This window comes from Saccopteryx leptura, chromosome 11, assembly GCF_036850995.1.
Source record: "Saccopteryx leptura isolate mSacLep1 chromosome 11, mSacLep1_pri_phased_curated, whole genome shotgun sequence".
NCBI classification, from domain to species: domain Eukaryota; kingdom Metazoa; phylum Chordata; class Mammalia; order Chiroptera; family Emballonuridae; genus Saccopteryx; species Saccopteryx leptura.
The window spans coordinates 10,079,901-10,106,533 of NC_089513.1; the positions used below are offsets into that span (position 1 = coordinate 10,079,901).

The 26,633-nt window shown below is 46.8% G+C and overlaps 1 protein-coding gene across 3 annotated transcripts in view; it reads left to right on the forward strand.

Moving 5' to 3' along the window:
* BCL2 (BCL2 apoptosis regulator) overlaps positions 1-26,633 on the forward strand; it is a 174,270-nt gene that overhangs the window by 17,453 nt on the left and 130,184 nt on the right. Inside the window, exon 3 of one of the 3 annotated variants that reach the window (XM_066353512.1) lies at positions 10,411-14,089. The exons of the other annotated variants lie outside the window; for them this stretch is intronic. Coding sequence (XP_066209609.1) covers positions 10,411-10,830 — 420 coding nt within the window. The 3' untranslated portion in view covers positions 10,831-14,089. Of the gene's footprint in view, positions 1-10,410; positions 14,090-26,633 lie in introns of those variants that run through there. 3 annotated transcript variants of the gene reach the window in all.

Below are 26,633 nucleotides of genomic sequence, written 5' to 3' on the forward strand. Positions count from 1 at the left end.
AAAAGTTTGGGCTTCAGTCATCTGAAAAAAAATCCACTTGGGTGGAATGATTCGTTCCAGAATCTGGTGAAAAGAGGAAGCAAAGCAATTGTGGTGTAAAAAGAATAGATAAAGTGAGGTAAAAAGAGGCTGACGGGGCTTTCAGTGGTCCCTGCTCACCTGCTCGGTCCCTTCTCCTGCCTCCCTTTCCCTCCCGAGGAGAGAATGTGTAGGAATGTGACCCAGTGGAGAGGGACAGTGTCACTTCTGGGGGAGATTCTGCTGCATTGCTGCCTCTGAACTACCTCCCCAGGCAGGGCTGCACTGTTCATATAGTTAGAGTCACCAGTGTGTCCTGCTGCTGGACACGTAGGAGCTGCCTTAACGCTGAACATCTGCCCCGTGGCTCCAGTCCGAAACCTTTGTACAGTAAAATGTTCTCATTTGTTCCTTTAGCAATCTCTGTGCCTGCGAGGTTTCTGGATGTGTTCTCTGGCCTCGCGGAGGGCAGTCTCCTGGGGAAACAGACACACAAACAAGGATTTCGATCCAGGGAGTTTTTCCTGAGAAAGTGGCAGGGGGGCTTCCCAGAAGAGGTGCCGTTTGGCCTGTGTCCGGATGGATGCGTAGGAGCTTGCCCCGTGGAGAGTGGGAAAAGGTACCTTGTACAAATACGCAGTGTAATAAGAAGGGCTTAACAAAGATGATACAAAGGTCGGCATGACCAGAGTACAGGTACCTGGGGTGAATGGGATGACATGAAGCTGGGGTATAGTTGAGACTGACTCCCCAGGGCCCTGAGGGTCTCCTCAAGGAACTTGGACTTGATCGTTCATGCAGGGGAGAGCCAGTGAAAGTATCCAGCAGGCTAGGGGTTCTTGTTGGTGGCAGAGGAGGCAGCCGGAGGCCTGATGGGGTGGGTGTCCATCTCGGGATGGGCTGAGCCGCCGCACCTGCCCCCCAGCGATGGCGTGGCCCGGAAAGACATTTCACAGGTGGAGTCAGCAGAGCTGATCACAGGAGTTGGGGACCACGGGTGTGATTGGGTCATCACTGGGTCCTCAGCGCTTAGCTCAGGGCGAGCAATAGGTACCAACTGACTGAATGCGTGGACAGTCATTTTGCTAGACTTTTGCTTGTTCATTGGTGTGCGCTCTGTGCCAGATACTTTCTAAGCGTGCTATCTACTTGAATGCATTTTCTTCTTACAACAGTCTGGAGAGGCGGGCACAGTTTTGTTGCCCTGCAGATGAGGCTGGGAGAGGTGACTGATTATGGTCGCTTCAGTGGTTGAGCTGGGATTCGAACCTAGGCGTCCATGGGGTGCTTGGTGCTCTTGATCACAAGGCTCTGTCGCCTCTCTGCTTCTGGAGTTTCCAGGAAGCTGCTCTGATCAAGGCCCAGAAGTGATGACTCCAGGCTCACAGGACCAGCGGCAGGATGCAGAGAAGCCTGTTTAGGAAACCATTTATCTCACGCAGACATACCATCCGAGGTGACCTCCGCAGAAATAACAATGGTGATACGGCCAGCCCCAGCCATCTTTACCCTGGCGCAAGACACCCGTTTTGTAATGAAAATGGAATTTCTCTGGGAAAGAGTCCTAGAAAGAGATAGGCCGTTGAGATAAAAATAACAAAATGTAAACCAGTATCACATTGTGTGCTCTGCATGTTTTCTTCCACCCTTACCTTCCCCATCGCGTCATGTCTTTTGTGCACTTGCTCTCTGGAGGTTTGGCCCCTCGGACCCAAAGGAAGAGAGGGGTGTGTGTGTGTGTGTGTGTGTGTGTGTGTGTGTGCGCGCGCGCACATGCGTGTGCACCGAGAGCCAGGCGCACTTCACTTTGAGTTTGCCCCTCCCCGTATCTGATCAGGAGGTCAAGGGGTCCTTTGGGGCCACCATTAGGATGGAGGCCTATGGCTTTCAGGAATGAAGGGTGGTGAGTTAGTTCTCCCAGGTGGCCCGTGGCTGCCGCCCGAGCTCTGAGGCGTTCAGGTGTGTGTGCAGTCATGGATCATTACAGCCCCAACCAAAGCTGTGTTTTCCTGCCATAGGTCAGAGTCGTATAAAATAAACTCTTGTCATAACAAAGGATGCTGGCCGCCAGATTACATCTGCGTTTGCCCCGGAGGACACTGATTTTCATGTCAGCCTGGGGAAGGGATTCCATTTTTATGCTGATTCTAATTGGGGGGTCTGTCTTGCTCCACCACCCTCGTAAAGGGTGATAAACACTGGTGGCCATAGCAGCACACAGAAGGCGTGAGGTCTGGAAACCCTGCCAAGATCTCTTGGCTCCAATCTTATGCAAATTCTCTGAATAGCATGCAAATGACTTTGCAGTAGCAGGGGACCCAGTGCTCATCTGTTTTTGTCTCGGTTTCCCTGGGCTTTAGCAACGGCCACTTTAGAGGTGAGGGCAAGTCCTGGTGAGGCAGGTTACAGACGGTTTGGGAAGAGATGGTCTGGTACCAGTAGTCTCCACTCCTAAAATTCCTTTGTGACCAGCAACTTGACTTTCGGCAGCCTGCAAGACGAGACCTCTGTGGTTTGAGAACAGGAAAAGGTCCACCAGACCTGATGTTTTTTTGAAGTTCTTTATTTCTCCTCTCATCCCAAAGATGTGCCATGGGACAGGCTATAGCCAGACATTTCAGCATCCCACACACACTGATTGGGCCTTGACTCACTGCGAGGCATTGTCCTAGGCACTGAAGAAAGGTCACGTGTGCCATCCAAGTGTGGAGCTGTAGGCTGTGTCTAAAATTTGCACTGTCCCCATGAGGCCATTGGGCACGTGATATATAGCTATTCCAAATGGAGCATGATTGGGATGTAACATACAGACCAGATTTTAAAGACTTAGTATGAAAAGATGAATATAAATATCTATTAGTAATTTTTGCTAATTGCATGAGGAAGAAATGGTCTCTTGCATATATTGGTTTAAATAAAATGAGTGTGGCCGCGAGCAAATTTAAAATTACATATGTGGCCCACATGGTAGTTCTGTTGGGCAGAACTAGTCTAGACTGCTGACCATTTATTGCATAGTGTGGTCACCTTTTCATTCCTATATTTGGATATTATTATATAGGAGGGTAGAGAGACCTTTCTTTTTCACGCGGATTGGGTAGAGTTGACAGTTCCACAGCATACCATGTCACTCTTGACAGAGCGCGTTCTCATCCAAGTTCTTGTTGATGGCATTGTTGGTCCACCAAGGTAGGCGGGGAAGGCCTAGCCACACATGTGCAGGTGCATGTGCTGAGGTATTGGAAGGGAGCTTACCCACCTGCTCTCCAAGTTAGACCTGAGAGTAGAATTTCAGAGTTATGACTTCTAGTCCAACTCCTGTTAGAAATATACTAATAATTACCCATGGGACTGTTTGCTTGTGTTTCTATACCAAAGATAATGGAAAAAAGTCCTCTTTAGAAGTAAATATTTATGTGTGTTTATGTATAAAATGGAGACAAGCATGTCCTGCAGCTGGCTAATGTGACACATTAGTCGAAAGCTGTTGCCAGTGTGCAGTGGAAAGGTGTGACTCATGTTGAAATTTTCGACCCACCAGGTCAAGGCAGGGTTTGGGTGGTAGTCATGTTGCCATGACAAGGATATTTCTTCTTTTGGGAGCCAGTTATTGTCGTGTCAAATTCCTGGCAGCATGAAGCAGGGCTGGTGGATCTTACCTGTCAGAAGGCCTGAGATTGAAGTTAGTCACCCATGGGATGGATGGACAAGGCAAGTACCCTGGACCAAGAGGCAAGAGATCAGATCCAGGGAGTCACCTCTGGGCTATTCTAGTCACAATACTTCTGACACCAAAAGTGCTACACCAGTAACCAATTCGCCAAATCTCTGGACATCAACCAGGAGTCCTGCAGTTTAATTGAATTTTGACACTACCTGGGTAGCATCTGATGCCACAAGTGGAGGCCTCAGTCCCACAGGACTTCCTTCACTTCACACAGCAGTCAAAAGTCTGGGCCACTCAGACTGCTCACCGACTGACTACACAGCATGGGTTTCTATGACCCCCTCCTCATGTTTGATCACTTGTTAGGACGGTTCACAGGACTCAGGGAAATGCTTATGGAACTATGACTGGTTTGTTATAAAGGACGCAGATCAGAAACAGCCACCTGGAAGAGTCGTGCCCAAAGCAAGGCCTGGAAGAAGGGGCATGGAGCTTGTCATCTTACCATCACCTCGATCTCGTTCATCCACGAGAGAACTCTCTGAACCCCATAGTGCAGGGGTTTTAATGGAGGTTTCATAACCTAGGCACAATTGATTACATCATTGGCCAGTGGTGACCACCTCTCCAGTCCCTCTCCTCTTCCTGGAGATTGGGGGTGGGGTCAGAAGTTCCAGTCCTCCAATCATGCCATGGCCTTTCTGGTGACCAGCCCCCATCCTGGGGCTGTCTAGTGATACCCAGTCACTAGTCATCTCATTGGCATACAGAAGACACTCGCCACTCTGGAGCCTTCTAATGTCTTAGAAGCTCTCACGTTAGAAACTGGCAACCAAGACCAAATATAGCAAAAAATGCTCTTCTCACTCCTGTTGCTCAGGAAATGACAAGGGTTTTAGGAGCTCTGTGCCAGGAATCAGAGGTGAAGATCAGATGTATATTTCTTATTATTTCACAGTATCACCCAATACAGACTCTTCTGGGGAAGATGAGAGAAGCTGTCAAGGTTAAGGATAGGAGTTGGGCATGGCAGGTGAGATCAGCACAGTCTTGAGGGCACACAGGGCCACAGGCTTGGGTTGGATCCTCCTTGCCCTCCCAGGAACTCGCTGTGTGGGGCACATCACACACTTCTGAGCTTCTATTTCTTCAGCTACAAACAAGGGAGCTGGGTTAGGGGGTCTCTCGTGGGAAAATATTTGTGATTCTATGAGTTTGGAAGGCTAGAGAGTTGGCAAGAATACTATTAATAAGGTACCAATGACAGCACAGGGGGTTTGGTTCTTACTGCTGTTCTTTCTTCTGATATACTTTGGGGAGCACTGAGATTCATGGTAGATACGACATTGGTCTGGACCATTCGGTTGGTCCTGGGTGAGACGGGCTAGGTCTAGGATTACCTTACAGGTATTGAGGTTTATATCTAAGCACATTCAGACTTCTTGGTCTTCCCTGGTTCTCTCTGTCCCTATCCCTATACTTTCTGCGAGTTATAATTATTTCTTCTTTTATATCTTCAGAGTCTAGAGTTATGAAGGTAGCAATTCCCCTGTGTTGATCATATGCTTGTGTAAGTCACTGCCTGTTCTCTGTCTACAATTATTTTCTCTGCCTTATTCCTCCTAAAAATTAAAAAGCTACAACAACAACAACAACAACAAAACACGTCTGGGCCATAGATGAGTGACTTAAAATTGTAACGACTTTTCCTTTGTGAAGTCTCCATTTCCATTGCGTGGGGTAGGTGTGGGGAGACAGAAGCCCTTGGATGCTGAGATAGTCTCGTGTTTTGTAGAGAAACACCCAGGAACACCCCCCCCCCCCGAGAGCTCCAGCCCCTGCTTCAGCCTCATGCACCTTGCTCAGCCCCAAGAAAGCTGGCATCGTTTCTGTTGGAATGAAAAGATTGACAGAGTTTCCCTAGACAACAGCCCTGCAGAACACTGTGGCAGAAGGTTTGGTCTACATACCAAGGCAGCCGGAGTATTAATTGCATTCTCTGTGATCACACACACACAAAAAAGGCGCCAAATTATTTTCTTTGTGCTTTAAGAATGACAGGCATTTGCTCTGCCAACTCTAAGCATCATAGTATCCCACGGAAAGGAGATGCTAGGTTTGAAAGAGAAAATGTAGAAGTGAAACTCTGGTGGGCAGCTCGTCCTTAACAAAGGTCTAAAGACGAACTGTTGCATACTTGGTACCTGTAGGTGATCAGGGACCCGGGTGAGGAAGTGTTTCCCTAAATGTATCTGACCTGTTAAAGCATTTTCTATTTTGAAGTGTTAGTTTAAATTTTGGAATGGGACTTTTCAAGTTGCCTGCTATGATTGGATTCCGTTGTCCTTGGTGGATGGACCAGAAAAGTGGTCACAGTGATTTCTGTATGTACTTATTCTCCCCCAGACCCTGAACAAACACAAACTTGTGTGTATTCCACATGTCCAGGGTCCTCCAGACATGCCATGTTGCCCTGCTGTTCCGTGTTGCCGTGCTGTTCCATGCTGTTGTGTTGCTGTTCCATGCTGCCATCCTGTCCCACTGTGACGTGCTATCTCATGCAGCCATTCCTTTGGGCCTGTTCTCCCCTCTCCAGGAATATACTCCCTTCACAACCCACACTCACACACACCACCTGCACACATGCACATTTTCTTCCTGGTCACTCCTGTCCCTGAACTGGGGAGGACCTTCATCAGGAACTGTCTGTGAGGGTTTCGCTGGGTTAGGCGGATAGTGCGTGAAGCAGGTGTCTGCCTGCGTGTTGGGGGTTTTCCTAGGCTGAACATTGTTATTCGGTGCAGCACCTTTCCCTCCCTGCACAGTCCCCCGAAAAAGAGAAGTACAAGCATGGCTCATGTTCAGGGTTTGAGCATGTTTTGGTATAAAATGTTCAGTGGATCGGAGAGCATTTCATTCTGGGCAGAGCCACCTGGAGTATTCTGATTTCATGTGATTAAACCTCCTTTCCCCGTTCCTGCTGGCGGGATGGGGGCAGGGGAAGGGGGACAGTTGTTGAGGGCCTGGCTCGGCTTGGCTTGGAGGAGGGAGCTGGTCCATTGGGGGCTGTGGTCATCTGCTGCATACGACCCATGTTCACAGGTAGCTTCAAGCCCAGCTGGACTCTTGGGCTTCTCTCATCGAAGCATACCTCCAACCAAAGGGAGGCTACCACAGCCACCAGGTCGTGGTACGAGAGCTACCGCTGCTATTACCTGTCACCTGCAACAGGAGGAAGGTGCCCAGACCGTGCATACTTGCATTTGGGTCTGTTTGCCCACTGCACGCAGTAGGGACTTCGCTTTTCTTGCCTAGTTCATGCTGTGGAGAGTGCTTCTGTTGCTTGGTGGAACCTTCCGCATCTGGGGCCTCTTCTGATGGCCCCTCCCCCCACCTACATGCACACCTGCTGTACCAGAGAATCAAAGGGCCTTGTAAGCCATTCCTCAGTGTTGTGTCTTGTGGCTGAAGCACCATTCGTTCAAGACATGGGTGGAACTCGTTCTGCCACTGCCTTCTCTCAGAGACCATGTCGTCGGCTGCCCAGTGATGAGCCACTTCCTGGGGCCACACCGGAACCCTCTCCCGGGCGCGGGCCCCACGCTTTGGGTCAGAAAGCCCCCCCCCCCAAGAACTATGTGTGTCAGTGCGGTACACAGACTCACAGAGTCTGGGTTACTTATTAACCATATTGCACCGTTCAGATAGCAGTGCCTTTCTAGACTCCGGTGTCGTGTTGCAATGTACACCTGCGCGTAGTAGTAGCTCCCCGTTCTCTCCTCTCTAGGAGGACCATAGAATCCGTCCTCCGAGCTGAGGATACTGGTGAAAGTGAAAAGCCCTGTGACTGTTTGTCCCATTGGCTCCTCGGGGTACACAGGGCTGGCCCCAGGCAAGCTGGCACCTGGAGTAATGATCCTGGACGTACCCATCTTACCCTCTTGGGGATTGGGCATGCTTAATATTATTAATTATTATTATTAATCTTTGTTTTTGTGCCAAGTCCTTTCTGCATTTTTGTGAAAACTGAATGAGCTTTTTTATAGGTCTCTGTACCCTTACAAAGCACCTTCCCCACGTATGCACTAGAACAGGGGTCGGAGCCCTGGCTGGTTGGCTCAGTGGTAGAGCATCGGCCTGGCATGCAGGAGTCTCGGGTTTGATTCCTGGCCAGGGCACACAGGAGAGGTGCCCATCTGCTTCTCCCCCTCTCCTTCCTCTCTGTCTCTCTCTTCCCCTCCCGCACCAAGGCTCCATTGGAGCAAAGTTGGCCCGGGCACTGAGGATGGCTCTGTGGCCTCTGCCTCAGGTGCTAGATTGGCTCTGGTCACAACAGAGCGATGCCCCAGATGGGAAGAGCATCACCCCCTGGTGGGCGTGCCGGGTGGATCCGGGTCGGGTGCATGCGGGAGTCTGTCTGACTGCCTCCCTGTTTCCAGCTTCAGAAAAATGAAAAAAAGAAAAGAAAAAAAAAGAACAGGGGTCGGGAACCTTTTTGGCCGAGAGAGCCATAAATACCACATATTTTAAAATGTAATTCCGCGAGAGCCATACAACGACCTGTGTACGTTACTCATTATCCAATAAAAATTTGGTGTCGCAACCATGAACATGAGCGGTAGGAAATGAATGGATTGTAATACATGAGACTGTTTTATATTTTTAACATTATTATTTTTTTATTAAAGATTTGTCTGCGAGCCAGATGCAGCCATCAAAAGAGCCACATCTGGCTCATGAGCCATAGGATCCCGACCCCTGCACTAGAACTACCCGAATTGGCCTGTCCGTCTCTCTCTGTGGAGGTCTTAGCCAGACTCTGCGGATTACGCCCTCATGACGCAGCCGCACTGTCCTTTCCTGTCCTGCGGCCCCGCACTGCTGCGTGCTGGCTTCTAGCCTTAGGCTCTCATTAGACTTCCTTTTGACAGGAGTCTAATCGTTTAGAAATTTGTTTCTTTGTCTAAGAGTCTAAGAATAGGATGAAGAGCCGTGAGCTCAATTCTGTGTCTTAACTGTGTTCGTAAGTGGGCCTTCTGCTTCTCCTCCATGAGAAAGGGATGCATCTAAAAAGTTCTTTCAGCATTTGAAAAAAAAATGGCTGAAGACAAAAAGAAAAAAAGTACCTCGTTTGATGGTGTGCGGAAGGGTTTCCAGTGAACGAAGTCGTTTTCAGCGGTCTCTTGCTCACCTGTCTGTGGCCGTGACTGCTCTCTCCAGCGCTGGCACAGGTTGGGGTCAGCCTCCTTGGTTTACATTGCAGTCGCCAGGAGGGTGGGAGCTCTGTGTGTGTGACTGTCTGTCAGTGATGTTCCTGCGCAGGACTGGGGCCCCTGGATGAGTCTTGGTTCCCATGTGAGCAATGATCTATTAAGGAGCATCCAGCTGTAGGAGACAGCAGTGGTCCAGATAGGGCATGTCCCCATCAACACTGTCTCGTGAGTCTTTGATAAGCAGGGTGTTGACTTTTTTTTTAAATGTAGAATATATATATATATATTCATAATCATGTAATAATACATGTTGGGAATCATTTAGAGATTCCTCCCACAAATAAAAAAGGAACGGAAACCAAAGCATCCACACCTCGAGCATTTGACCTTGGCACCAAACCAGCTTCATCTTGACTAAAAGTAACTCTTTCGAAAACCTTATCCACTTTTTGCTTTTTTGGCGCTTCTCAATCTGCAGCTAAATTAGGCCACAGGAAAAGGATAGCTACCTTCAAAAAGGCAGCTGAGTCGGTGGGGTTCTTTTCTCTTTGTGGAAAACAGCTGTGGGTGCCGGGGGGCGGGGGCAGAAGTCGGGCTTTTGTCCCACGCAGAGGTGGGAAGGTGCGGTCCCTAGACTGCGTCTCTCTTCTGTGGAGGAGTCGGCAGATACAAGGAGCCGCTTTATCAACATCTCAGAGGCTCTTGAGAGGCGTTGATAAAGACCTGGGAAAGAGACAGGCAGGATGGCGGTGGGAGTAAGAAAGGAACACTCGTCCTACACAGTTGTTCATATCTCCCCTTGTTTTTGCATCTGTTTGTGGCTGAAGGTTATGTGAACCGGGTTGTTCGTTTCCACTGCCTTCTACCAAACAGGAGTACCTACCTGTATAAGCCCCCAATTATTTCCCTCCCTGCTGAGGGAAGCACGGATTAAGCCTGTGAAAGAGGAGCCTTCCAAGCAATGGGTGCATTTCCACCCCCTCCTGCTTGCTGTCTCTCTCCAGTGGAATTCCAAATGCGGCAGGAGTGGGGGGCAGGTGAGGTGGGGGTTTAGTTGAGCTTTGTTGAAAAGAATTACTGCTATTACCCTCCTTCTGAATGGGGAGTTTTCTTTATTTCAAATTAAAAACCAGTTTTAGGAATTCTCTTTTGCCTTGAAAAATGTGTTCTGGGGGATACGTTGAGTAAATGGCTTTATAATGTCCTTTAAGACTTACTGTTTACCTTGACCTTTCTCTCCCTCTCTCTCCCTCTCTCTCCCTCTCTCTCTCTCTCTCTCTCTCCCTCTCTCTCCCTCTCTCTCTCTCTCTCTCTCTCTCCCTCTCTCCCTCTCTCTCTCTCCCTCTCTCTCTCTTTCTCTCTCTCTCTCTCTCTCTCCCTCTCTCCTCCCCCCCCCTCTCTCCCTCTCTCCTCCCCCCCCTCTCTCTCCCTCTCTCTCTCTCTCTCTCTCTCCCTCTTTCTCTCTCCCTCTCTCTCTCTCCCTCTCTCTCCGGTCCTCCTCTGCCCCTACAGCGGCAGCATCTCCTTTATGCAGCAGATTCTCCAGTGGGTATTCCTGCCAGCTCCCGTCCTGCTTCTAGACTGTTTCCTGATGAGCCCACCTTTCCACCTGGATTTCCTGTTGGCAGCTCCAGTTTAACCCGTGATCTAAACAGTTCCCTCAGGACTAAACTCATCACTAGCCCTCCAGAACCTTTCCTGGACTCAACAGTTTGTCTTCGCGTCACCACCGTTCTCCTGATCACCCGGGCTCGAAACGTAGGATGCACTTGGACCGTTTCTGCTTGCTTCCTGCACCAGGAGTCCAAGCCCCACTATTCCTCAGTCCCCGCCAATCTCCCTGCCGCCCCCCCCCCCTTACTGATTCCTGCCTGGGTGATGTCATTAACCTCTCTGCTTTCTCCTCACTCCAGTTTACCTTATGCTTTATAGCAGTTTTCATTAAAGTTCTTTCCAGGTTAAAAAGGGTGGGGGGGTTATCCTCTCCTACAAGACAAAGGGATCCTATGCTCAAGTTCTTCTCTGGCTGGGAATGTTCAGAGTCCAGTGGTCCCTGCTACTCCTTAGCAAGATTTCCTTTTCCTGAGATCCATCCTGTCTTCTCTGCTCTGGAGATGGTTTTTATCCCCCCACAATACTCTGCTTCCATCTGAGTTTTACAGAATTCTTCATTCTTTAAGGTTCAGACCTCCTGGATGAAGGTGTCCCTATTGGGAGTGACCCCCTGATCTCTGAGCCTCTACCGCCCTTCCAGCCTTTTCTTGTGCCTCCGTCCCAGGCTTTCTGACATGCTCGCTGATATTGCTCTGATACACAAATATTTACTATTCTTTTTTCCCCTTCCCTTTCCGAGTTATAAATGTGTTGAGACCCAGAGCTGTGTCTTCTGCGTTAGTATATCCACCACCATACCTGAAAACGGTCTAGCACTAGTCATCACTCAATGATATTTGCAGAAAGAAAGAAGGAAGGAAGGAGGCAGGGAGAAAGAGAGGGAAGGAAGGAAGAAAAGAAGGAAGGAAGGAGGCTTTATCATCTTTCGCTTTGACTTTTCCCTCTCTCCTAGCTTCATTCATTCTTTCAACAACTGTATGTTGAAAGCCTGCTACAGTGCATTGTCTACAACACTGAGTAAAACAAAGGTCTTTGCTTAGAGGCGCTCACGTAATAGCTTCTTCCTAAGACTCACCATCTTTGCCTTCACCCTATGGGGCTCTTGAAAAAGCAGGAAGCACTTCTTTTAAATGTTATTAACTTTCTATTTTGTTGTTCTGTGAATAAACGCTACAGCCAGGAACATTATGCCTTCTTGCTGGCTTGTAACTTTGAAGATCTGGCTCTCAAAATTGGTTACATGTCCCAGGGGCTGTGAGGGTGTTGAAAAGTCTCCTTCTTCCCCCTGCCTGACTGTTCCATCAAATTGTTTTGCAAATTGCTCTGAAGGAGTGACAAACGTCTCCTTGATTTTAGTCCTGTCTGCAGCACTGACACTTGGCTAGGCTGCTGTCAGTTGACTAGTACGTCGATGCTCATCTTCCTTGGGTTATTTGCCATCTGTGATCAAACAAAAGCAAAACCAAGCAGCAGTGAGTTACAATCCTGGCACCAATACGAATGGGAAGCAACTGTTTTTCTAAGTTTGGTTAGTATGTCATGGGTAAGGAAGAACAAACTCGCTACATGAAAATATAGTAGTGTTAATGGCACACACGTTAATGAAGAATGTGCCTGAAATCTTTATTGGACTGGTATCATGATTTGTGATTTTTCGGCTGACTGTCGGTCACATGCACACAAATTTAGACTAATCTCTTGTGCCATCTTCACCTAGGACTCTACAGCCACGAGTTTCTTTTCTCTATTATAACTGCAGTGAAAACCGTGTTTGGGGAAAGAGACAGCTTTCCACGCCAAAACCTAACCATTTTGTTTTCAAATTCCCGAAACCTAAAAAAAGAAATCTTGGTGACACGAATGTTCCAAATTCAAAATATCCAAAAAGTGAACTCATCAACTTCCTCCCTGAGCCCGCTGTTCCGTGTCTGTTCTGTCTGGTTGGTGATGTCACCACCCACCCAGACAAAACCCCAAACCCTGAAATCATCTGCAACTCAGTTTTCTCATCTGGGAGACAGACCTTTCCTGGCTGTTCCCTGGAGATCCTTGCCGGCTCTGACAACCTGCTGTCTACCGTCCTGGGTTCCTTTCTCACCTACGCCCCACACGTCGGACTCTCACCTCAGCGACTGCTCGCTCCTAGGTCCCCCACCTCTCTCTTTTAACATCTCTACTGCTGTAACTCAGCTTCCCATTACTTGACTATTCTATAACCTCTCAGCCAGTCTCCGTCATTATTTTTGAAATTTATTTTTTTGACATACAGTAAAACTCACTTATTGTGTAGCGTGTGGTGAGTTTTGACAGATGCATAAAACCTACATTTCTCCCTCCTTCACCACCACCGTAATCAGGACATAGAACAGTTACTAGCCCCCACCCCACGACCTCTGATTCTTCTCCATTTATGGAAGTTTTGCCCCTTTTCAAATGTCCTGTAATTAGTCACCCTCTCTTTGAGCACCTGTTCCCAACCCTCCCAGTCCCTTCTCTTCCTCAGTGCGGTAATAACTCCCTCAAACACCTGTTCTCGACCTGGAGAAATCCTTACTTTCTCTGAGTTTCCATTTCCTGGTTAGTGTATGAGTGGGCAAGACTATAAAATATTGGCCTAAAGAATTTCTAATACTTTCTAAGAGCGATTCCTGAAGAGGACCCTTTGTCTTGCTAATTTGAATGATTGATGGGGAAACCAGAAAAGCTGTAAGTTGCTGTAAGGGGGTGCCCTGGAGCTATGGGGGTGGGAGAGAAGGAAGAAAGGGAGAGGTGAGAACAGCCACCCCGGGGAAAAGCGGTGGGGGAAGAGGTGTTTGCCAAGGAGGTTTAGGATGAGAGCCGCTGTGGAATGTGCCCTCCAGACTGCATTCCTTCATCTCCATTAGAACTGCTAGGTTATCCTCGAATGGTCTCCACGTGGGAAAGGGAGTCAGGAGACCCAGATCTGCCGTGGGAATAAGGGGCCTCTGGGCAGTGGGTTATCCTGAAGATTTTGTGAGGGACGCTGTGCCTGGCCGGGTGCTGGCACTAAGGAAGTGGGCCCTCTTCCCATGAGTCTGTGCCATTGCCAGCTCCTCTCACATTCCACCGCTCAGTCCTAAATTTCTCCAAACCCTAACTTGTTTTTTTTCAGCAAAGAAAGTAAGGTGACAGGTGAGTTAATAAAGACCTAGCTCCCAATAGGTCCGAGCGGGGGATGGGCAGGTTATAAAGGGGGAAAATCATTAGTCATGGTGACTCAGGGAGTTAGGGTTGTGGTCCCTCTGGGTCACGGCCTCCACTGATTGGTCAGCTGTAGGATAGTTGATCAGTGCGTCTGGGCCTGATTGTCAGCCAAATCTAACTCTCTAACTTGGTGGACAGGGACCCCCTGGCTGGCACCAAGCTCACTTCCCACTCTCTCCTCCACTTCCTGACCCTTCTCCACCACCTCTGCCCCCTCTCAAGCTCCAGCTGTGTTCAAGTTCGCTTTGTTGAATACTGTTTCCCCTTCAATTAGAAGTAACTTCTTCTTTGTGTACGTCCTCTCTCTGTTTATATAAAGTACAATAGGTTTGGTACTGTAATTATTCATCTGGGTCTCTGTCCCCCCCCCCCCCCCCAGAACTGTGTCAGAGGCTCTCGGTTCATATTAGACAAGTGACATTAGTTCCTCCATGGTCACAGCACTGTAAGGACGGGAGAGGAGTGGCGGGCGTGTCTCTCACAGGCTCGCTCATTGCCATACAGCCCTGCTCCTCCGAGAGGCTCAGCAGCCCAGGGCTCGCTCATTGCCATACAGCCCTGCTCCTCCGAGAGGCTCAGAGGCTCAGCAGCCCCTGGCCAGCAACACCTTCCCCTTTCCTGCCATCTGCACTCGCCGGAGTGGAGCCTGCTGTGAGCCAGCCCTGTGGCCTTCCGGGTTCTCCTAGTCTGGAGCAGAGCTGCCTAGCCTGTGGCCCCAAGGGAGGATGGTTCTATGTAAAAACCCACATTTCTCCCCCACCTCAACCCCAAGTATACCACAACCAAACAATGTCATCAAGATGCCCCCAGGCCATTTTAAATTAAGCTGCTCCATGGACTAGGGTAGCAGAGGTCTCTGCTCTGAATTTTGGGGCTCTTGAGGCATGGATTTGAAGGCACCTTTCTTGGATTTAAAATTTCAAAATAACAAATTTGTTTAAAGTCCCTGTTGAGCAGTGGGAGCTCCAAGCACTGCCCGGGCCGCGGTTGAAGCAGCTGGCCCAGGACCTCCTGGCAAGAACCCCTTCCTGAGAATGACCTGTGAAGACTCTGAACAACATTGGGACCTCTCAGATCCTGGGAATATTTACTTTTGGGGTCTCCAAGTAGGGGAGACTGCGATCAGTGTGACGTTTGGGCTCCTGCCGAGTTACCTGTGTGGGGGACTCTCAGGCTTCCTAGTGGGGAGGAAGCCATGGCTGACCGCTGGGCACTGGGCCTTTCTAGGGGACCTGTACCTTCAGCTCGGCTCTGGCTTCCTTCATCTCACACATTCCCGTCCACAGGGAGCCCCCACTGGCTCTTACCTTGAAATGGAATAGGGGCATCTTGACCAACTTTTTGGTTGCTATAGACTAATGATGTGCCCCTCCCCAGCCCCAAATCCATACGTTCAATCCTGACCTGCCAGGTGATGGTATTTGGAGGTGATTAGGTCCTGAAGGTGGAGCCCTCCTGCAGGGGATTAGTGCCCTTAGAGCAGATCCCAGAGTGCCCCCTCGCAGCTCCAAAGATGAGAGGACACAGAACATGGCTCTCTGGGAACCCAGACACCGAACCTGCGGGCTCCCTGGTCTTGACCCTCCCCCCCAGAGCTGTGACACGTTTCTTTTGTTTATAAGCCATCTAGCCTATGGTCTTCTACCAGCCCCAACAGACAATGGCACGAGGTTCTCAACTTGGTCTGTGGTCATCACCCCCGGGGACATTTAAAAGCCTGAATACCCAGGCCACATCTCCGACCATTTAAATCTGAATATCCGGCCGGGGGTGAAGGGTAGGACTCGGGAATCGGAATTTTTTAAAGCTCCCCAGGTGTTCCCAGGCAGAGGCCGCCAACACCACATTTCCGCGCATTCAGCGGCACATGGGGACCCCTTTTGTTGGCCTGCTTCGGTGACAGTGACAAAAGCTGGATTCTGGTTGCCCAGCAAAGTCGGGCTTCTTTTTTTGTCGCTGCAGAGTCTGAAGTCAGATTTTCCATTGGAATAGGAAACAAAGGCCAAGTTTATTTTAAATGTGCTCTTGATCTACCTAAAACTAGGAAGTGTAAAGACTCCCGGGGGAGCAGTTCATTCTCACGTTTGAATGCATCTTTGCTTCCTAGAACCGAGCCTGACGGTTTCATCCATTACCAACGGGGCCCTGTGACTTCCTAGGGATATGATTGAACTGGAAATCCTGGGGTCGTGCGTTGGGTGACTGGGAAAGTGATTGGAATGTATTTTCCACGATGCAGGGATAAGTGACATGGAGAAACCCCAGATCTCTGGACACGGCATCCTTTTTGGTTGGTCGTGTTTCTAGGTTGGGATGCATATCTCACCAGCGGGAGATCATTCCTGGCTGATTCGCCCGATGATTATTTGTTTAAAACTTATAAAGGAGAAGACCAGATTCAGTACATTTGCAATCAGTTAACCACGCAAACATTTTTAGGCTAAGAAAATAAACAACTAAATTTGTGGTTTGTTTTTTTATGAAACTAGTTGAATGGGGCGGGCAGGAGCTGAGCCTCCAGACTGGAAAAGGTTAAGTATTCTTGTCAAGGAAGACTGAAAGCCTTTGAAAAGCTGTGCCGTTGGGTGCATTTTGCTTAAGTCAGAAAGTGACCCGTTGAGTAGCTAGCGACCAAAGATCTTTACGCAGTGACACGGAATGTTTTTAATAATTCAGAGAGATGGGCTTTTCAGAACTTTGCAGATTACATTTGTTTTGGCATTGGGTGTTTTTGTTGTCATATTTATTGCCTTTAGTTCCTAGTGGGAGTACTTTTCTGCTCCTAATTACCCAAAGGCAAGAAAAGAAAAGAAAAAAAAAAAAGAACTAGAATTAAAGAAAAGAAAAACGTGGAGGGAGAAATATGTCTTGAAAGTTTCATTAATTGCAAAATGAAGTTAAATGGAGCGTTCAATAAAAGTACTTCTCAGAACCGAGGGAGGATTTCTCAGAAAGAGCCCATTAAAGCTGGATCCCCTAAAAGCAGTGGAAATCCCAGGAACAAAAGCCAAATGCCTGGGAATTGAGTTTCAGAAGAAATTTTGAATTGGTGCAGCTCGGTAATTTACGAAATGGAACGGAATCTTTGGCTCTCTGAAAATCTGTGCAGCTGAGATGGGATAACACGGCTTCCACGGACTGTGCACATTCAACTCTGTATTTTTTTTTAACTGCCGTTTATGAAGCATTTTTCTGTTAGCCAGGGCCTGTGTTTTGACATTCATGATCTTGCTCTGGATGATCACAAAGATTCTGTGCCTTTCACAGAAGTCATTAGTGGATTATGGAGTGGGTCGGAATGCCGCCTTCGTGTTTCTGCCGTGACACTTGAAATGTTATGTAGATGTTTGGTAAAGCTGACCTCGAGACGGAGGTTGCCGTTCTGTTCGCATGCTTTCCAAATTGGACCTTTCTTCGGGAGGGGAGAGAAAGGAAAGGAAAGGAAGTCAACTTTCTTATTGCTTCAACCAGGGGCTAACGTGGGTGTTGGGGCCAATCCTTTTCCAAGGTCAGGGCAGGCTGTTTGTTGTGCGCATATCTGGGTTTCTGCAGATTGGAAGCAGTTTTTGATACAATTGTAGGGTCAATTCTGATCCTTTTGGCACACGAGGGAAAGAATTACTGGCTGTAGCTCATGGGTTGGAATTTCAGTTTAAAGATCATTAGAATTTCACCTTACACATCATCAAAGGGGTGACCCGTAGTTTAACTCTCCTAATTATATATGTCAAAGACTGGGGAGACTAGTCCTACGTGAAATGAGTCGTCAGGTACTATTAATGCCCTTTTAATCAACTCTAATCTTTAATTTACCTGATCGGCATTAAGCTCGTCTTATCTTATGAGAGCTGTGGGCTACCTCAAACTGCAGATAGACTACTCAGATAATATTGACAGTAAACCTGATCATATTAGTTACTGCTATGGACTAATTTGAGTTCACCCTTTATCATTAGAAATCCTTGTTGGTAGTTAGGATGGAAAGTGAGATAACTTAGGGAAACCGTAATTGAGTATTGGCTAGGGTGATTAAAAACAATAACTATCAACAACCAGACAGCCCTGTCCCTATGATAGGTGCCACCTTTGCTCTTCCGAGCGTTGAAACAAACCTCTCTGGTTTGTGGATGTGCCTTACAATAACAATTGCTGTCATTTATGTATTTTTATTTTAAAGTGGTGTTTAAAATTCTGATACACATACACACACACACAACATAAATTTTTACTATTTTAACCATATTTTAAATGTACAATTTAATCACAGTAAGAACAATCCCATTGTTATGCAATCATCATAATAACCCATTTCCAGAACTTTTTTTTTCATTTTCCCAAACAGAAACTCCTTCCTCATTAAACACTAACTCAGCAGTCTCCCCTCCCTAGTCCTTGACCACTGCCCTTCTACTTTCTGTCTCTGTGAATTTGATGACTCTAGGGACCTTATGTAAGTGGAATTATACTTGTGTTTGGCTTCTTTCACTCAGCGGAATGCCTTCAAGGGTTTATCCATGTTGTTGTGTGTATCAGAACCTCCTTTTTAAAGCTGACTAATATTCTACTGCATGCATATACCCCATTTCTGTTGGGCTCATCCCAACTAGTACAGTTGTCGTAGATGGAACACCGGTCGGTTTTCCAAAGATGGTTGGATGGATTTACTCTTACCACCAAACTCCAAACTTAGATTTTTGTCTCTTTATTTTAGCCATTCTGCTGTGTTTATAGTGGTGTGACATTAAGGGTTTTTTGTTTGTTTGTTTGTTGTGCATTTCTCTCATTACCAATTATTGATTACTGTTGCTTTTCACGTATTTAACAATTGTCCTCTTTTGTGACATGCCCATGCTAGTGTCTTGCCCACTTTTCAACTAGATTGCCTATCTTTTTCTGTTGGACTTGTAAGGCTTCTTGTATATCCAGGATAGAGAACTCTTCACCAGTCACATGAGTTGTAAAAATCCTCTGTACCCTGCCTTTTCATGATCTTGATAGAAAGAAGTTCTGAATTTTAGTGTAGCCTTCCTTATCTCTCTCCCTTTATGGTTAGTGCTTATTGTGTCTTGCTTGAAAACCTCTCCTGTCCCAACATTATGAAGACATCCTCTAATGTTAATGTCTGAAAATTTTATTCTTTTGCCATTCACATTTATATAATGCACCTGGCATTGACTTATAAATATGCATGTTTTGAACTGAATGGGCAAATTTTTCTTTTTTCCCATATAGATGTCCAATCAACTCAGTCCCATTTCCTGGAGGGAGGACATATTTTTTTCTAATGCTCTCTACAGTTTTAGAATTTTCCAAAAGTAAGTTCAGTATCCGTGGGATCTGATTTTGGGCTGTCTATTCTGTTCCACTGGTCTGTTTGCCTCCACCTGTGCAAGTGACACAATGTCTTACTTCTTATAGCTTTAGAAGTCTTGCCATCCTGACATTCAGTAGAATATGTTCTTTGCCTCATCTTCTTTTCTTCAGACATATCCTGGCTGTGTTTGGCCTTTTGGGTTTCTGTTTTAGGATCAGTTTATCATGTTACACAAAAATAACTTGTCCTGAAAAGATGATTATTTAAAACAGGTCACCCTCCTCCTTTTCATGGGCTCCTTTTCCTCTTAGTGCTGGTTCACCAGGTTGGGGGGGGGGGCAGCGTGAGAGACATGATTGGTGGAAGAAAGAGCACGTGTTTCAGCAGTGGTTAATGGGAAGACTTGCTGACTCGTGGGGAAGCTGAGCCCTTTAGGATCAAACTTCAGTTTGTCTGTCTGTTTGTCCCTCAGTTTGTCAGCAAATGTTAACAAGTGCCTTCTTTGTGTCAGGTACTGTTCCTGGTGCCAGGGAACAGGACAGACAAGTCCTTGGTCTTCTAGAGCTTAACTCTAGTAGCAGAGAAAGTCAATAAACAATTAAATATAAAATTTAATGTTGAGAAAACAAACAAAAACTTACAGACACAGACAACAGTATGGTGGTTACTAGAGAGGAAGAGAGGTAGGGGGAGGTATAAGTAGGTAGAGGGGGTCACATATATGGGGATGGAAGGAAACCTGACTTTGGGTGGTGGGCACACATGCCATATACATTTGATGCATTATAGACATGTACACTTGAAACTTATATAATCTATTAACCGGTGTCTCCCCGATAAATTTAATAAAATTAATGGAAAAATTAATTTGAGGCGTTGTTCAAGTCTATGGAAAGATAAAAGAGGTCAAGGGGACAGAAAGGGAAGAGGAGGGTGGCCGTGTGGAGTCGGGGAGACACGCAGGGGCTGGGCCGTTCCCAGACTCGCCAAGGGGCGGCTTGGGGTGAGAGGGAGGTGCTGGGAAACAGGTGAAGGGAGGTAGCTCTGGCCAGACCCAAACCTCGCTTCTTATAACAGGTATTTAGTAGCACTCGTTTTTCTCTACTGGAGTGAAATTTGTAGGAAATAACAACCAACCTGCCTACATCATTACAGACCATCAATATGATACCTTAACGGTCCTAGAAAAGAAATACTACCAAAAAAAAGAGTCCGTTCTAGTCAAGTTACGAGTATTTGAGCATATCAGTGTTGAAATTGGAAGTCATGACGATGAGGTATGAGGTCATGTTTTACACCCCCAGATAGGATCACTGTGGATATGGAAGCCATGAAGGAAGATGGCTGCACATGTGTTACATTGGTGACTCAGTGACCATCAGTGTCATCTTTGGTGATGTGCTACACTGCTCACAAAAATTAGGGGACCAGGGGATGTGCAGATACTCCCAATACTTTTAGCCTTTTGTGTAGTGCATTTTCACCACTGAAATGAAAGGTAGTTTTGTATCTCATTTGCATAATTGAACAACTTTCTTTGATTTGTCGTTTGCTTTTCTGATGTTCTTATTTAATTAAAGAATTAAATCCTTCTTTATTTATCGCTTCCTATTCATTTTGAAATATCCTCTCATTTTTGCGAGCAGTATAGTTCTGAAGAGGTGAGTGCTTCTTGGCAATGCACTGCACAGAACAGAGCACATCATTCCCATTGCGTTTCTAAAAAGGCGGTATTGATGAGAATCACGGGGAAAACACTTGACGTTGAGCTATACATGACGTTAGTTTTTTTCACCTGAAGGAATGTCTGGTGGGCTTTGGACAGTCATGGGGGACGTGGGACATCTCTTGGTTGTGCTGGACCATCCTATGCATTTCAGGTTGTCTACGCTCTAAATGCCACTAATGACCCCCAGTTACCACGTGACACGGATCCCGCGGTTCTCCCAGCCACCCCTGGGGCAGTCCTGTTCCCACAGAGAATTCGGTGGGGCCCGTTGGGCTCCTGCTAAGAGTCTGGGGTTCGTTGTGTGTGTGATGGGGAGCCCGGGGGCAGTCATAAGCAGGGAAGTGAAGGATCTGACTTCGGTTGTCAGCATCTCCTGACCATGAACGGAGACTGAGGTTTCTGTGTTTCCCAGCCGGATCGTTCCCCAGAGAGATCTGCAGAACTGAGCTGAACTCAGTCTTCCCCACCTAGGTGTCCGTCCGTCTGTCTGCCCCAGAGCGGGAGAATTTAAAATATAAGGCCCCTCAGAGGGCCTCTGTGAGCATCTCAGCAGAACCTTGCTGTGCCCTGCAGCATGGCACCCCCATGGTGCCCTTTGTGCCTCAAACCCTTTACAAGAGCCGGTATAGTCTGTCGTCACCCAGGCAGGTTTCAACAGCGTCCCTCCCCCACCCTTACACACACCCCTCATCTCGCCTTTACTCCCCTTCCTACAGTAAATAACAGGTCCGTGCAACGCGGTCCTGAGGAGCTTTGTAGTTGAACTTCACTCTGGGCGGTTTCGCCAGGCGGCTTCTCCCTCGGAGCCCAGTCCTCTGGCACACACCCACCCTCGTGGCGGTTGGTGGCGCCATCTGCTCCGGGGTTTGCTCTGGGCCTGCGATCACAGAAGCATTTCCTGTAACTCGAATGCCCGTGCGGGCCTGCCAGACAATAGATGGATAATTGGATAAAGCCTAAACTGGAAACTGCAAACAATAAAAGAGAAAATGACACATAATGGAGTGGGCACGCTACTCCGAGCTGGGCTGTTTACACATGAAACTACTTAAGCAAATCCTTTATTTTCCAACAACAATGAGAGTCCTTTAGTCCTGGGACTCCGGGCACTCTCAAAGTGTGTTTAAGAGACAGCTCTCAGGCTAGAGCCTGCTCAGCACCAGAACAGAAAGACAGGTCCAAACTCCCTGCCATCCCGTGGCTCCCGATGGGTCCATGGTTGTCGGAGGTGGGGGATGGTAAGGGTAGTGTTGCTGGCTCCTTGCTGTGCGTGGGAGAAGGTGTGGCAGGAGTGGAAGCTGATATCATTGATGTTATGTGGGTTTTAACGAAATCTAACATCATGTAACACAACCTCAGCAACTCTGTGGTCTTCAGTTCACCCTTAACTTAGGCCATCAAACATTATTTCCAGGTTTTTGGATATCAAAGGACACTGGAGCGAGGTAGTGCCTGTGTATACCATAGTAGCCAAATAATTGCTTCCCCAGAGAGCCCACATGGAACTAGGAAGGCAGACTGTGTCAGTTCTTGAGTGTGCTGGTGACCGAAGGGTTGCATCCCCGAATGTCATTATAGCTGGACAGCGTTCTGTACCTCTTGGGTGTAGCCGGGCTGGGAATTTTTTTTTTTTTTAATATCAGTAATTAAACTTTTATTTCGATTCATCAGACAGGTGGACAGATAACCTGGATTCAGCCAGGTGCCAGAACATTTCTTCCTTTGGATGAGGGTGGGGCCTGAGGCTGGCCTCACACCCAGTGCCTTTGCTGATATGCCGCGGGTTGAAGAACACTTTATTGCTTCAAAACTAAGGGTGGGAATAATTCAAATATTGACCTTTCCAGTGTGGGAAAGTGTTATTTCAAATACCTTCACAAAAGGTCAGTTCCCATGGCCGATGGGCCTTGATCAAGGTCTACCAGGATCTCAGAAGTCGGGGTGTGAAATCCTAGGCGTTGAAGGAATAGTCCGAATTTTGCTTGAGTCAGAAGGCAAAGGAAATCCCGTCCCATCTTTCCCAAGCCTGGGGGAGATGGGAAGATAGGGCTGAGGAAGGACCAGATGCAAATGGCTTCTAGGTCCCATCTGGTGTAAAGAAGTCAGAGAGTCTCCAAACACGGCTTTTTCCTCCTCCCACCTGTGCTCTTCCTTTTGGAGGTGCACCCCCTCGGTGGCTCTAGCTCATCCTCATCTCCTTTTTACCGTGCGCCTGATCTGAGAAGCTTACAGAACGAAGGAACAGAAAGCGTCTTGATCAGGAAGGTCTGGAAAAGGGTCTTGTCTTTGTCCACAGCCTGGACTGCTGGCCCAGAGCACCCCATATGTGTGGGTGGAGCTTGGGAGGAGTGAGCCAGGCGAAGCTTTGGGGGGGACCAAGGGGGAAGGTGGTCAGAATTAGGCGGTGGCCACAGCCTTTGATCGTAAACCATGGACAGCCAGAGCTGAAAGGGACCTCAGAGTCACCTTGTTTCACACCCTCATTTCACAGATAAGAAAAGTACGGTCTAAAGGATCAGAGAGATGGCCAGCGGTTGAACAGCTAATTGGTGGTTTTGCTAAGAATCTAAGGGCAGCGTTTTGACGAGGACCTTTCTGCAGTCCTTCAGCTGGGCTCATGTACCCGACACTGAGAGAACAGAAAAGACAGGAAGGATTTTATATATATATGTATAATCACACGCTGTTTTAATTCTTTATCATTGGTTTGCTTTTGATCTCCACCAGCCCCGCTGGTAAGCGTAAATTGTAGTTGTTCATCTGCTTTCCTTGACGTGTTTTTGAAGGACCCTCATTTTAAGGAGTTGGTAGGGTTCAGGAGGGAGAGTGTTGGCTGTTCATTGGACCTCTACTCTGTCACGAATGAGCATGGCCTTGGACGTTCTTAGTAGGGTTGATGCCACGCAGAACCCGGACTCTGGTTGGCAATGTTTGCATGGTGCATTCTCCACGTGCATTGGTGGGTTGGTTTTGTGGGAAAATCTAACCAAGAGAAACCATTCTGACAGCAACATTAGCCTCATTCCTTATGCATCCAGCAGTGGGTCTCTATGTTTTATCTATCTAGTCTGCCACATAAAAGGGACTACCCTTTCATGGAAAAGGGACTTGATTTTTTATATATCGATAACACTATGGAAACGTTGCTGCATCACCAGAACCCCCTAAAAGGTTAGCAAGCTTATTTTCATTTGACCCCTGTCTTTCCTGTGATTTGAGACTAGGTTGTAAACAAGCCATCAAGCTATGGGGCTTCCAAGAGACGTACAACAGAGCAGCCTCAGAAATAGAAATTGAATTTATAGGCAGTGAGATAGGGTAATTAGTTTTTATATTTAAAAATATCCTCTGTAGCCAGAGGAGCCTGTTGTCTCAGACAGAGAATGGAATTGAGTTTGAATCCCAATACGTACTTCAAATGATAGTTCAGCGGGAACTGTCTGCTTTGTATAAAATGTCTGCCTACATCTGCTGTGTACATATAGATATGTATATGATATGTCTGTTCTTCTCAAAAACATGAATTAAAGTGTCGGTTTAGGTCCAGAATTTCAGATGGCATGAACTGTTTGTACTTAACAATTCTTAGCCTTCAGTGTTGTTGATATAGCTAAGAATAATCTGATTAGCCCACTATCTGCCTGTTTTCTTTAGGTTGGTTATTTGGAGTTCCCAAACCAATCACACATACAGAAAAAAAAACCCTTTTTGCTTTTTGCATGGAGAGCAAGAACTGTATCTGATATTTCCTCAAAGTCTTATCTTTTTTTAATCCAACTGTTGTCCACTACAGTATGTACATTTAAAGCATGATATGCAAGGAAGACAGAAGACAGTGAAGTGTCGATCATGGTTAAATATGTGTAAATGCAATGTACCTTCTGTAATGACAGTGTGTTGGCCACTGGCGTCTGTCCTTCTGAATTCGCAGAAACCAGATTCTGGTTTTGGATCGTGAACAGATTTACTTTTCAGGGTTGCATCACGCCTTTGGGAGAGCATCCTGCCTGCAATGTGCAGTCCACCCCCCCCCCCAGCCTGTGTCAGTGGGGACAGAGAGAAATAGTATCCGTCAGCTCCGCTGATGTTTCCCACGTGGAGTCGGTCACTGGGTCCTTTGCCTAGTCTTCAGCTCACGAAACTGCCACTGCTTGTGGCATCCTCGTTTCCCAGATGAAAGTCTAAGGCTGGGATGAAGTTGAAAACAGGAGGAGAGGATGCCTTCCTTCTGCACTTAAGCAAAGAGAAGTTGGAGGCGTGACCTCGTTAGTCCCTGCTCTATGGGCCCCAGGAGGGTTTCTTCAACCCAGGGATCTTTGTCTCTCTCTCTCTCTCTCTCTCTCTCTGTCTCTCTCTCTGCCTTCTGTCATAAATCTGTTTCAAAGGAAAGGAAAGGGCTGGTTGTTAATGCATAAACCTCCAGGTCACGTCTTGTTACATCAAACTCCAAAATGGTGTCCAAAACCTCTTGTTGAACTGCAATGCTAGATTGGTTTGAAATAACTTAGCCATTCATGGCCTGGAGATAGGAAATCTTTCTGTTGTAAAAAGGTGGCTGGCTGGTTGGTGTGTGGGAGTGTTTTCATATGTCAGAGTGGGGTATCTTTTGCCTCGCGGAGACCGAATCCAGCAGCAAAACCAGATGTGCCTAACAACTAGAGAGAGTGGGATAGGGGAGCACATCCTTATTTTTAGAGATTTTTCACTCAGGTACAATTTCTCCTGGTGGCTTGAAGTTTTCAGTGTCAGATCAAGTTTTCTTTCTTACGTCCCAATACCTCATATGCTTGTTTGCCATCTGTTCATTTCCATTACAAACTGCTCTTAACACCGTGTTGCTCAGTGTTAATTAGAACATGTGTCTCTCTGTCATTCATCTGGGGAAGGGGTTAATGATGATTTATGTCCCTTTAATTGGTTTTCCTCCAAACTGTTACATGTCATTTATTATTTTATAAGAATGGAAAGAGAAAGAGCACCTCATTTTTATTCTTTGTAGCTTTAATCGTATGGCTCTTTTAAAAACCGAACTTGGCCTCAATGTTTGGGTGTTTAAAAAATGTGGTCCTTAAGTCCTTGTTAAGCAGCGACACATATAAGTGTGTATTTATTGCTTTGCAGTGAACAATCTATTATTATTTACAAGATATCATGCAATGCACCCTTACAAATCGAAGCCGGATTAGATTAGTTTGAAATACATTATTCTTAAAAATTTCAGTTGTTAGTTTCTCAATGGGTTGCATGTTCACAAGACTCAAAATTCAACATGTATATATCGGTATATGTTTATGTAGTATAAGCATTACATTTGATAATTTATTTCTCAACAGGTAACATGTTCACAGGGCTCAAAATTCAAAATGTGTTTATATATATATATATATACACTATACATGTATATATATACATATGTGTAAGTGTGCATATCTGTATATATTCATTCCCTCCTTTTTTTTTTATACAGAGGGAGGCACATCAATGTGAAGAGCTGGCTTCCTCTTTCTTTCTTAAGGTTACATTGTATTAAAGTACTAAGGCTTATGAACTAGTCCCTTACTGATAGACGTGCGGGCTGTTTCTAATATTTTCCGGGACAGACAGTGATGCAGGGAATTGCTTTGTGTTGTTTTATTTTGTGCAGCAATAGGAAAGAAACTCTCGCAATGAAATTGCTGCCACCCTGAGTGAGTGTGCCTGTCATTGTGGTTGACTCTGTCAAATTGCCCTTTGCAGTCACTAGTGTGAATAGTCATCAGCCCTTTTTTTTTTAACCTTTGTGAAAGTAACAGGTAAAATAGCTATCTGGTTTAATTTATCCTTTCCCTTATTTTGAGTGCTGTTGGGTATAAA